The sequence below is a fragment of the Cinclus cinclus genome, chromosome 11 (assembly GCF_963662255.1).
Source record: "Cinclus cinclus chromosome 11, bCinCin1.1, whole genome shotgun sequence".
In the NCBI taxonomy this organism is placed as follows: Eukaryota; Metazoa; Chordata; class Aves; order Passeriformes; family Cinclidae; genus Cinclus; species Cinclus cinclus.
The window spans coordinates 8,560,048-8,573,690 of NC_085056.1; the positions used below are offsets into that span (position 1 = coordinate 8,560,048).

The 13,643-nt window shown below is 38.5% G+C and overlaps 1 protein-coding gene across 5 annotated transcripts in view; it reads left to right on the forward strand.

Annotated features, from left to right (window-relative positions):
- Window positions 1–13,417, forward strand: part of CBFB (core-binding factor subunit beta) — a 37,287-nt gene extending 23,870 nt beyond the window's left edge. For all 5 annotated transcript variants that reach the window (XM_062499862.1, XM_062499860.1, XM_062499861.1 and 2 more), the window contains one exon: window positions 11,222–13,417. In XM_062499862.1, the coding sequence (XP_062355846.1) occupies window positions 11,222–11,244 (23 nt within the window). In that variant the 3' untranslated portion in view covers window positions 11,245–13,417. The remainder of the gene's footprint in view (window positions 1–11,221) is intronic.
- The last annotated feature ends 226 nt before the right edge of the window (window positions 13,418–13,643 follow it).

A 13,643-nucleotide genomic window follows, 5' to 3' on the forward strand; every position in this document is an offset into this window, starting at 1 on the left:
GATGTCAGCTGTAACAAAGGTAAAATCCTTGCCTTGGAGGCCTTGCTAACCCTGGATTCTTGGAGCAGCAGCTGGATTGCCTGAATAATTCTGTCACAGCATAGGTAGAACCTGCTTGTAAGTTCAGAAGGAGGGTAGAATCAGCTTAAAGCTGTTCCTGAAGACCTGTGCCAGCCTGCTTTAGTTTTCAACAACACAGTAGGAACTGTAGGTCTGGCCGTATGCTTTTGACCTCGATGTACTTTAAACTTTTCTTTACATGTTCTCCTTACACTGTGCCCTTCATCTCCACTCCTCTTATTACAGAGAAGCCATGTGCATGCTGAAGGTTAAAAAAGAATGAGGCTTCCTGGAATAAATTCTGGAGTTCTGAGAGACTAATTTTTTTCTCCAAGCGTAGAAAACACTTACTTGCAGCTAGGCTTTGCAAAAACACTTTCAATTAACAGTGAGATTGAGGTAGTTCTGGGGCTTCGTGTCAGACATCAAAACTTAATGAGACACAAAAAGCAACATCCATGGCTGTCTGCAGGAGCTGGATTCAATAACTTCTGAAAACACTCTTGCTTTTAGTAAGGCAGAACGCAATTCCTATTAAGTGATATCCTTATTAGCTGTTAGTGTCCATTTTCTCTTGAAACAACAATAGTTGTCCCAGCTCTAAAACACTGGTGAAGATCACCTACAGAAAGGAAGAAAAGAAAAAATTACTGCCTTGAAATATGTTTAAGCATAATGAAAAGTATTGTCAAATGTTGTTTCAAATTTGTGATGTCAAATACAAATCTTTAATAATTGTAATATATTGTTTTGCATACTTCCCTGTTTATTTTACCGTGCATATTTAATATGTCTAACCAAGAGATTTTTTTCTCCAGTGCTCATAGGTGTATAATTGGCTTTTACATTTCAGTTTTCATTCCTGTGTTTGGGTTAAGATTTCCTGAACTCATATATGAAATGTTTACAGACAAGCTTTTTGTACTTTTGATCTAAGCACTGCATAAAAATCGGAATCTTTTGGGATGAGATGGGAGAGCGCAGAAATAGACTTACAATACATTCCTAAAGAGGAATCAGGTTTCTAATCATTCATTGTTGCCCTTCTTTTCAATCTAATGCAGAATTTGGGCAGAATCAAATGAACTTAAATCAGTAATCACTTGGTGTTCATGATCCTTGTACTGAATTCTCAACAGAAAGCGATGCATAAAAGTGCATTCCCTTGTTTGTTGTATTTGTGAGTTGTATTGAATTTTCTGATGCTGACATGCTCAGTCAGCTTGGAAATGCAGTTTGTCAGTGGCACCCTTCTGATGGTTGCATTGCTGACAGCTGCAGAAACCTTAATCCAGGCTGCCTTGTGTTCTGTTTCTCTAATTTCAATGGGGCCAACAGTATCTTTGGTTTCACTACAGAGATGGTACTTGAAGGCCCTTTTTTATGGAAAAGGCCAGTTCTAAGTGTGCTGAGTGAATTTTTGTGTATGTTGTGCTACACACAAATGAAGACACTTTCCTCGTGATTGTTTTAATTTGATTTCTATGCAACTTTCATCCTTACTGAAGAAGTTTTAGATTTTTGCTTTTCTGCCATACTTGGCATGGGCAGTAAAACTCAGAACTGGCAGATATGAAACAGGATCTCATCAGTGTTAATGATGGTTTTAAGAATTGCAACACTGTAGAAAATCAAGATGTTTCTGACAGTAGAATTACAGCCGAAATGCCTTTAATAGAGACCAGATTCTGCTTCAGTGGGGGGAGGGAAGGGGAATTCTGCAATATTCCACCCACTTCTACCCAAAACAGAGGCGCCAGCTCTTTGGAAATATTTATCCATCCAAAGCCTGGCAGCATATGAAAATGATCAGATTCAATTCTTTATTTGTACAGCTTTCTGGGTAAAAAAGATTCCCAATTCTAAGTCTTTCTGGAGACTTAAAATAAAGTCTATAGACTTAAAACTCCCTACATAGGAGTGATCAGTGATAATTCATTGAAAACAATGCTAAAGTGTCTTGTGTGTGGCAGTTGGATTTTAGAATTGTGACACTTTGCAAGAGGAAAAAATTGCAAGTAACAATTTAGAAATTATCACTTTGTTCATTTTCAATTTTAAGTATCCTGAAAAACCCTCAACCAATTAAAAAAATCCCCCCCTTAAAAGAATGCAAAAAACCCCTTCAGGGTTGTGAGGTTTGTTTGCCGTCTTTTCATCATCTGAAATACCTTCCATTCTAGTTTAGCACACTGTGTATTTATTTTAATGAACATATTCTTTGAATCTGAGGGCATCTAAGGTGGGTTGTGCTTGAAATTTCAAAGGTGATCATGTTTTTGTGCAATTACTCTGATGTAAAGAGGGTGGGAGTGGATTTAGGAATTTTCATTGAAGTTTTTAAGCACCTCTGAGCTGAACTGCATTCTGTTACATTTTTAACATAGTTTGTTTTGAATACAAGATGCTTTTGAGTCAACTTGTATAACTGTGTTGTATCAGATACTGCAAATCCAGCCCCACTGTTCAGGATTCTTTTGTTTCAAAGATACTTTTGAAGTCAGTGAGTGTTCTTAGTGCCTTCAAAATTAATAAGGTATCCCAATGGCTTTTACTTCTACAAAAATGTTGGAATGCTGAGACAGTGAGTGTTAAATAATACATATTAAGAAAGACCTTATCCCCATTTAAAGATTATTGTTTAAAAAAAAGAAGTGTACGAACTTCACATATTTGTATGTTCCCCTTTGCCAAACTAGAAGAGCAAGGAGTGAGGCAGATACTTAATTTTCACTGTCTTTATCTCCTTATGTCATGGTTGAGAGAGTCAGTACAAGTGTCTCTGGTGTGGTTTCACTATGAATGACCCGAGTTCAGTGTCAGCATAAGAAGCATTCTGCAGAAATTACTGTGAAGTTGCTGTCTAGACGTGAATTTCCAGGAAGAACTTTTGCTTGTTTTTCAGTTCTCTGGTGTAGTGGCATGATGCAAAAATACGTTACACTCTCCAGAATGGCTTGGAGAGATTTAGCAGCCCCTAGCTGGTGAGATTAGAGTCTGTTGGAAGTCATGGCCCATGTTCAGTGCGGGAAAGCCACAAGCAGGTGTCTCCTGCCAGCCCTTTGCTGGAGCAGATGGAACAAAGCAGTGGATTTTGGAGGGGTGGGTCAAGAGAAGAGGCCCTCTGATGTGCTGCTGTGTGCAGGTGGGGGTATTTGAAGAAGGTTTGTTTTGTACAGACAAACTGTAATTTCAGACTTGCAGTGATCTGTGAGAGTGCACAGTTTGTCCTGCTGTGTTCCTCCAGAGCTTGGCTAAGCATGTCCCCATGGCTTTACTTGGGGATGGGTTGGACCTGTTCTCAGTCTTCCAATGTAATTTCTTCATCCAGTATTTTTGAAATGTCATATTTTTCTACTTTGTGTTCATTTCCTATGTTACTGCCATGCTCTTTATTTTAGCAACACTGTTAGTAAAGAGACAGAGTGGTTTGCTCTCCCTAAAACAGTCTAGTCTAGCAATCTGTCTCTTTGTGGTCTTGTGCTAAATATAAATTACATTAATGGCTAAGCAGAGCCATTTTGGGAAACTGCATGAAATTCCCATTTTAAAAACCTTTATTTTGCTGAAAAGAAACGCTGTTTTGGAGCTTTTGTTTCTTCCAGAAATGATCCCTCTCAATACAAAGCACCAAAAACCCCCACCCTTTCAAAAGTACTGGAGAGAAAATTTACCTGAATTTTAAATACTGTGTTCTGCCCTAGGTTTTCACATATTTTTGTTGTTTGTTGGGAATTACCAGTTGAAATGGGCAAGATAGGTTTCATTTAATTGTGCTGAAACTGAGAACTCTTAAAAAACAAACAGAATTTTGTTACACTAGTGTAAACAGTTTACAGTTGAAAGAAAATAAAGTAGTAGGACTGACTTTCATGGTCTTCCCAAGGTTCTAGACAGTGAAATTATTCCCCTTTTCTTAATTGTTTTCCTAAGATGAAACTCCTACTGTAAATAAATGCTCTAATTATATTTTCTCAAATGTAACTGGCTTCAGAACACATATAGTGTTACAATAAGTATACGGGGACTTTTTTGTTTTTAATTTTAGCTCACGGTTTTTTAAAAATTTTTTTCTCATCGGACTCTCAGATTTTAATGGGGTTTTTTCCTTATTAATCTGGAATTAATTTAACTAGTGTTTATTATACATACTCTGCAAACTAACAATGATAGAAAGATTGTATAACCTTGAACATAGCTTTTAGGATATGAAAGAAACCCAAACTCTTAATTTTTCAAATGCAGTGGGTAGTGTAGACTTGGTGTATGCTTGTATACAATCATAAATAATTTGCTTAGATGCAGGATGGATACAACCTTAGAAATGTTAGAGTGGGAGTGTGTTGCCTCAAAAGGTTCTCTGCAGTGCCAGTGCAGTACAAGTAGGCCAGTTAAGTTATGACTCGTTTGCTTCACAAGAACTTAAATAGCTGTGGTTGTGCCAAAGTGCTACGGAATGCATAGATCAGAAAAACAATTTGTGCTGTACAGAATCAATGCTGACTGTAGGATGGAGGAGATCAATCTTGCAAATCAGGGAATACTGTAATATAAGCGTCTTCTTTCAGTCAATGAAGGTTAGAAAGGGGCTGAACAACAGAGGAATACTGTCTAGAGGCAATCAATATTAATTATAAATTTATAACCTTTAGACCAGCTTTCAAACAATACTTTCTAAAAGGGAGCACTTCAAGCTTTTTTCTCTTGGAAAAGATGTTTTAATATGAAAGTAAAAATTTCAGTCTCTACTCAAAGCTCTTCAGAGCTACTTATTTCCTGCTGTGCTTTTTCTGTCCTTGCCTTGCTGTGACCTTGGTCCAGTTACCAGTTTGGTGCAGCAGAATTGTTACCTTCATCATAGCTTTTAAATAAAGGTGCAAGTGTTGCAAAGATTTCAGGTGAGGGGGGTACATGGGGGTCAGGAAGCAGATGTGCTGCTTGGCCTGTTCATGCTCTGGAGCTCTGTTCCAGCCCACGGGAGAGCAGGCTCTGCAGGTAACACAGTTCATGTGTGTTTTCAGTCTGTTTCTAGGGAGTAAATAGGAGTTTGAAATAAAGTCTTGATGGAGTTAAGTGCTAAATAACTCTTATCAATGGCTTTTGTCAAGAAGTTGTTTTTTTTTTACTTTCAGTGAGTTTTAAAGACAATCAGAATGGAAATGGGAATAATAGAGTATTTGGTATAGAATTCATGGCATTAATAGTTAGTTCTACAGTTACTTCTAACATTCAGAGCTCTTGCCAAGTTTAAGAGACTGTTTTCCATTATTTGCATAATTTAAGTAATGCTTGATGTTGTAATTAAGGAAGATCAAGGCTACTTCTTACCAGGTTCAGTGTAAAGGAGAGCTGATAGCAAAGTGGATGTTATGGACAGCAAACAAAGCAACTGCAGAGACTGGATCCAGGCCATGGAGTCTAATGCTGATAGCTATGCCTGCTAGGAATGTAGTACAGATCATATCCCCTCTGTCTGCCAGTGGCTCATGGCTGCAGTATGTAGTAGTGGTGCTGCTGTGGCTAAAGTTCTGAGAAGTGAAGATTGAGGCTGTCTGTGCAAGGCCCCCAGAGACCAGAAAGCACATGGGCTGCTTCATCAAGCTCTGACCAAAGAAGTTCTTACATATATAAGCTGACATTCTCACTATGCTGTAGGGCCCCAGTTTTGCTGACTCCAATTCTGAGAAGGCTGAGTTTCTCCTGCCCTTCTGTCAAGTAAGGGTTACTGGAGGTGGTAGGGCCAACATTTTGAATCATGTTCAGATCTCTATGGGAGAGGCTGTTATTAACCAGCAACTCAAAGAGTTTCTGGTTCGTTGCTTTTCTTGCTGTGGGTCTACCTCAGATACCAGGACTAATGTGAAGGTGTGCTTGATTGTAAATGGTCATTTTTCTGAGTATTGCTCTCTTTATTTCAGTTTTTTTTTTTTGTTTTGGTTTGGTTTGGTTTGTTTTTTTGTGATTTTTTTTTTTTTAATTTGGGTGGTTTTTATCCTACGGTTGTATACCTTTTAGAAAAGTATCTGCAAAGTATTCTCAGGTTTGGTTGGTTGGGGGTGTTTTAATCCCTTTTCTGGAGGGTAGAAGTCCTAAGAGAATCCAAATGTGCACTTTTTAGTTTTTCATAGCATAGCCTGATTTTTCACTTATTTAGTAAATTATAGAAGGCAGATGCCAAGGCACATAATGCATCTGCTCTCTCTGTTTCAACAGGACAGAGCTGCCAGAATCCAATTAAAGAATTGCAGTGGAGTTGTCCATGGGGAGACTTTATTTTGGCTATTCTTTTTGTGACAGCCCTTCTTCAAATTAGCTCCCTCTTCCTTCCCTCCTCTTCACCAGTGTCCCAGCTTGTATATGAAGTGGGTATGGTTGTGTATGTCATTTCACTGTGTGGTGTTCAGAGGTCCCAATTTTCCCTGCTGCTTTTTAAGTGATTCAGAGAAAGGGAGGGCCATTTTCATGGCAGCCTTGTCCATCCTTACTCAATTTGCTTCCACCTTTCTCAGTTCTGCTTTCTCGGAGCTATCATGTAAACCACACAGTAGGACTGCATTATCTTTTCCCAATGAGTTCATGTGGTAAGAGGAGTTGGTTTCCTTAGGTATGTTTCAGGCTTCAGAACATGCACAGGAAAGGGGTACTTAGAGATGTTTTCTTAAAGTCAGCTTAAGGAGTTTTGTTGGCACAGTTGGAAGCACAATAGGCTGCAGCATGGGGCAGGATTGAGTGGCTGGTGGAGGAGGATGTGTTTTGACTGTCTTGGCTGCTTCTGTGCCACCTTCCTTATTGACCATTTGTTTTTCCTTTGTGCCCCAGTAACAGATGTAAAGCCTCCAATGTGGTTCTTATTCAGAAAACTCAATGATAAAAATTGCTGATTTAATGATTCCAAGCTATCTAGTTTATTGAGAAGAAAAATATGATGCAGATATTACTGCATCATACTCTTGGTAGGACTTACAGTCCATTCCCCTTAGCCTATATTTCAGCTTGGGAAAAGCTCACACATCAGAGGTTAAAGAGAGCAAGAGGTACTATAGGGCACACTTTTTGTGTTTGTTTACTCTCAAGTCAAAATGCTTTTACAAAACTCTTCTCTATTTTGTCAGTGTGTCATTACCCTCATGGTATCAGCATTAGGAGTTCAGCATGAGTGAGCCTAGAGTAGCATGTGATAGAAGGCTTTGAAATGGTTTTTTGCCAAATACGTTCCTGCAGTTCTTTCAGTTGGTCATCACACTCTATCCAGGGTTACACGTTTTCAGTGGCTCGTGACCAGTTGCAATTCCTTCTGTGCTGCAGAAGATTTGCATGGCTTTGTGTGCTGAAAGTGCAAAGTACTTTGCAGTGTTGAAACTCCTGATGTGTCCATTGCATTAACTCTTTTGTTCCTGGATATTTGGAAGAAAACTGGCAATGTTGGTTAAAATACATTCATTTTTAGGGTAATTATAACTCTGGTGGGATGTATGTACTAATTACAAGTTTCTCACAAGCAAATATTTGTTATCCTTTCACTAAATTACGAATTAACAACATGCCAAGTAGTGCTCCTTCAAACTTAAAATCAACATTTGTCTGAAAAAATGAAATAGAGAAAAGATGAATAACTGCTGTTTTCTCATGGCTCATTAAGCATGACTCATAGCAGTGTATTCCATTTCCCAATGGCAAAGATAGATGCATCTTTCTTAATTGAAACAAGTCTCCTTAATCCTAGAGAAGCTGAGCCCATTATTCACTAAGAGTAATACTGGTGCTTTTGCATGGCAGCAAAAGGTATGCATTTCAAAAATTACAGCAAAACCTGCAATTTAAAGGATTGATTAGCTATGCTGGGGCTATAGGACCACCAGTGGTGAGAAGTCTGGAAATTGCTGGTTTACATCTATAAAAGGGAAGTTTTAGCTTCCTGTAATAGACTGAGGAGAACTAGCACATACTACCCTACTGATAGTCACACTCTTCCATGAGGGAGTGTCAAGGTTCTCGTGGCATTTCTTACAGTAGTTGTGCTCCTTGCTCCACAATGTGCTTCATACAAAGTGATTCTTCTAGTCTTTACCAAACATCTTTTTGTGGTTTTCTTTCAGCATGTGAAGCACAGCTGTAGTTGGTGTATACTGCGCACGTTGTGCCCTGGCAGAACGGCTGTGACTGTTAGGACAAGCCTGCTTCACATGCTTGTCTTTTTGCACAGTCGTAGCACAAGGGAAGGAGGGTGCCTGAGTCAGAGCTGTCATTCCAGCATGTTGCAGTTGCTTGTGTAAATCCCCGCTTACTGAATTGCAAAAATTACACCTTTATCCACATACACTGTTGTAAGATATTGTAATGACTGCTTTTGCTACATTTGAGGGTCATTTGTCATGCCTTCTGCATATCACTTGAAAGGGCAAATCTGGTAGTTGTTCACTAGTGGCTTCTGCAAACTCTACAAGTAGCAATGAGGTCACGAATCATGCAAATTCTTTCATATGCTTTGAAAGAAAAGGCCACTTTAAGCAAAGCATAAATGCAACCATATGCTCGTATCTTGGAGCCTTCACTGAAATTTGACAATAAAATTGCTGTGCATATGATTTGTTTTCTGAAGAAGGAACTCTGGTTTTTGAGCCGTAATATAGCAGCCATTAACTTGCTGGTCTTTTCTAGTTAAGTGTAAAAATGCTTGAGTGCAAAATTGGTAGAATAAGATTTTGGTAATTCTTAAAGACAGTGCGTATCTTTGTTTCCTTTTAGAAGAAAGAGGCAGCAGTAAAACCAGAAGAAATCTTGTTACAGTCTGTTCAATAGGAGGGTATGCAAAGTAGAGCTGTTGCTGTTTTGTTAATCTTGGTACAACTCTTAAATTAGCATGGAAGTCTTCAGACTTGATGAACAACCATTTCATATTAAGAAAATCTTTTCAGCACAGTTTACTTTTCTGTTGAAGGAAAAAGGAAGTGTGGGTTTTCCCTCAGCAATTTTGACAGTCAAAGCTGAATTATTTGGCTTTTGGAAATAACGTGAAAAGCTTAATTAAATGCTATCTTCTAATATTTTGTATCTCTACAAAAAGGACAGTGTGTAGAAGTTGTTTCAAGGGCTAAAGGAATATGCCCTTACACACTTAGAATCATCAGTGCTGTATGGTGATTGGAGCAGTTTGCTTTAATGTGATTCCTCAGAAAGATTACTCAGAAATCTGTGGGTTTGTGCACCAGCACTGATGTTGGTTGTCACCTTCAGATTTCTTCTGCAAGCAGAGGAATCAGATTGTTCCTTCATAGTACAACTAGTGCAGATAGAGCAAGGGCTCACTCCTAATTATCTGAAGTGCAACCAACACTGAATACATAAACATAGTAGGTAGCAATTGTGATATTTAAGTTAGTAGAGGTGTTTCCAAAGCAGTAGTGGCAATGTGACCACTAAGGAGAGCACAGGAGGGAGTTGTCTGCTCTGGAAACATGCTGGTTACTGGAGGGATTTATTGAATGAGCTCCATGTGCATCAGAAAGGAACCATTGTACATTAAAGGAAAATGTAACTTTAAGTTGGCTTTTAAATAGGAGAAGTTCTGTGTTTGGGTACAGCTAACCTAGTGCACTGGGAGCATACAATTAGGCAGACAAGAAGAACGGTAGATAAGGGAGGAAGAAGTGAACAGAGAAAGCAAAGTCTTAAGTTAGAAAAAGTGGTGTCAGCAGTGCATGCCAGAGGGTCTGGGAGTGAGCAGGCTCTGCTCACTCACCCTTTGGAATGGGAATGCTGCAGCAGCACGCTGTGAGCTGGGCCAGCTGCTCTGCTGGTGGGGAGGCTTCCTCTGTCAGTAAATGTGACTCAGAAGAGCGCAGGGAGCACCAAAGGGCACCACTTGTGCCCCTGTTAGTCACAGTTCTGTTGAAGCACTCGTGTTGTTCAGGCTGCTGCTGCAAACACGGTAATTGTTTGAAGGGTCTTTCAGTGTCACAATGCCTTTGTTAAGTCTTACAAGAGCATAGGAAAAGTCTTTCAGAACAGGGAAGTAGTCACTGGTTTGAATTTTTTGAAGCCCCGAACATGGCAGGTTATTGCAGCTGATGAAGCTGATGGAACAACTCAGAAAAAACCTGTGTAGTGATACCCTCCACCACGCTGAGAATGTGGCCTGAGACTGTTTGGGTCATGTGGTAGCTGCAGGCCATGGTGCCAGCTATTCACCGTAAACCTTAAATAAAATTGCTTGTACTAAAATGTCTTAAAAACCAGCTAGCATGTGTTAGAGATGTTCTCAGAGTCAAAGTATGGCTTTAAAATTTTGAGGAAATCAATGCTTTTAAGTATTTACATGCAGCATTTGTGTGTGCTGTACCTGTGTACAGGTAAAGTAGATAGCCTTGTCTTTTACTGTGCCTGACCATACTTAATTCCCTCTTTGCAATGGCATTAACTCAAACTGTTCAACAGAATCATTTCTTTAAGGGAGAACTTATATACTTTTGTTTTAATACAGAGATGTAATCATGTCAGTTTTCTCAGTTTAACTTTGCAGGTGCACTGAAGAAGAAAAGAGTAAAACCCCAGCTTTTATGAGGTGTTAAAATGTGTGTCCATCTATAGATTAAATTGTGGTCATGTGTTACTATAAGTCTCTTGATTCTAGAAGAAGCTAAAACAAATGTTACCCTCATGAAATTATCCAGAAATTATGTGATGTACTCTATCTTGTATTGTAGCATTTCTTCCTAAAACCAACAGAAAAAGTTAAAAGAAGAGAATTTCACAGGAAAGAAAATTATTTTTGGAAGAAGGGACACAAAATTGTTACCCAACTACAGTGGGGGTGTCTTGCTGATTGCTGAAGTGATGTTTGAGGCCTGGCAGTTTGAGTGTGCACGTGTGTGAGCACGAGCACACAATCCCTGCTGGGAGCTCCAGGCTGGGTGGGGAGGCACAGCAGGCTCTGAGCCTCAGGGACAGGGCAGTGCTGCTCTGACAGCCCAGCTGCCTTGGGGGATGAACTGAATCAGGGGGGAAAGTATGATTTTGGTGTTAAAAATTACTGCTTTGCTTACTACTTGAATTGTAAAGTTTCTGCCTTAAATTGGTGATGGTCTTAGTTGTGTTGATATGCTGAATAAGATAACTGGCCATTTCAAGGCTGCTTATCCTCAGTGTGTGTTTGTTAATGCAGGCAAGAAGACAGCAAGACCCTAGTCCTGGATCTAACCTGGGCAGTGGTGATGATCTCAAACTACGTTAGTCAGCGGCAGCAGGCGTCCCACGGGTCTGCACACATGCATTGCTTCTACTTGGCAAAGGATTGAATAAAAGACCAGAAACTGTGATAACTGGGTATATTATGGTCTGTTTCCTGACCTGCGGCAGTCGAAGTCACCACGAACTGCCATGGTTTGCACTATGTTTATGTTACAATACCTGCATTTCCCATTTTAAGCATGTAGCCAGTGGCAATTTGAAATTTTGTTTTTCTATGCAAACTTATTTTTGTTGGCACTATTTTGGTGAAATGGAAACTTATGCAGCTATAAAACCATTTTTCTCAACTGTAATAAAAATTGTCACTTAAAAATAGGTCAAGATATTACGGATTTAAAACAACTTGTTTTTTGGTTTTGTTTTGTTCTTTTGTTTTGGTTTTTTTTTTTTGTAAACTGCTGGAAGCCAATGCATTCCAAGCTTAATTTTTTAATATGGGCTTTTGGAATTTTGATTGTCCTTATTGTGTTCCTGCTTTATTTTAGATAATGCATTCTTATCTTTCTTTCAGGTTTCTTTTTTCTAAATTTGCAAGACCTTCTTTAAACTGCTGACATTATTTTGCATTATTTCCAAGCTAAACCCAGTAAATCAGAGCTGTTGGAATCAGTTTTCAAACTTCGTGGGTTTGTAAATGTTACAGTTGCAGTATTCGTTTAACTGCTAACAATTCATTGGTTCCACTTTTAAAATTAGGAAAATCTTAAAATGTATATTTTTATGCATTAGTGCATTCTGCCCCATTATCTATCTTAGATTTTATTCTGTTCAAGTGAGTTTGGGTGGCTGTTATACCCTGTATATAGTGCTTTACTGAAACTCAGAGGAAGTCGCAGGCTGGCTTCTGTTTTATTCAGGGATTTTTTTAACTAGTTCTTCAAAGGGATACTGCAACTCCACAATCAGATTCAACAGCATTTAAACTGGGAACAAAAGTGATCAGCTGCCAAGGTGATATATATTAAATCATGTTTAAGATAACTGCTTTAAGTATATTTTATATCTTAGGCTTTTTGTAAAGTTGTGCTGAATGGTGAAAAGCTGAGATGAGCTTGTGTGCAGGAGTCTGGTACTGCACATAAGCCCCTTCTATTAAATCTTATGCAAATTAAGACTGTTGCAGTCTATATTGCATTTTCTAACAGGGTAAGATTTGGGATGAATTAATGTATGAATTAATCTTGTTTTATTTGGGGTGGTGGTGAATGGACTTGCTCCAAAGGTTTCATTGCATCCGATATTTGAAGAAAATTGATTAGAAATGTGATGTCATTTGGCTTTGTTGAAATGTGGTGCTTCCTGTACAGCCTGATTAAAATGTCACTTAAATACCTTTTTAAAATAAGGGATCTGAATCTAGTATTTTAAGAATTATTTTAAAGGTAGAAACTCTATATGGTTAGAACAGTTAAATCTTCGTTAATTCTATAATTAAGACAATTATGCATTCCTCATTAATGGCAAAACAATTGATGCGAAAGAGGTCTTGCAAAAATGTAAGCAGATGTCAATGTGAAGGAGAATCTTTGTATGTTAATAATATGAATATTTAACATTCACTTAAAATGTCATTAACTGTAAACTGTGAGAATGTCATCAAATAGAAATATTTTGATACTTCAATTTAAATGTGATTCACTTGAAAGATAATCTTTTTCACTCTGTGGCCACACATTCTTCTTGCTCTTCTTCCCCCAAAGAAATAATTTTTCTAAAGTGTTTCTGCAAAGAGTTATTTAAGGGACACACACATGCATCTGCACGCATCCCTAGCCTTGGATCTTCTCTGCCATCTGTGTATTTTTGATGGAATAGTCTGAAGATTTATTTTAAAAGGTTTTCCTAACGTTTCAGACGGTGGTTTTAAACCATAAGTACACAGGAAATGATGCTATCAGATATTAACATTGCTATCTCTGTGTAAATACTGAACTTTCCCTATCATCATTTAGCATTCTGCTGCTTTCCATATCTTAATGCTGGCATTAAGATCACAGCCCTTACCCTCTGCTGGTTAGTGCAGACTTTTTAAAGTGCATTTTAAGTTATTGATGCAATTTGATATTTTTCATAATTTCTATTTAAACTGAAGTTGCATCATCTTTCTTGAATTCATCTCCTGTAAGAGTTGCCTTAAGCTACAGGATTGCTTTTGCTACTTTTTGTGTTGTATGTTTAACTTTCATAATAAACTTCTGTGTAGTGAAATCAAGGTGCTGTAAGTTTATTTGACTCCCTGGTGGTCCCTGCTGATGTATTTTGTTGAGGTGCAAGGCTGTCTTGATGTCTGTGGCTAAAGCAGTGGTGACATCCAGTGGTCACTTCTCTAACTGACC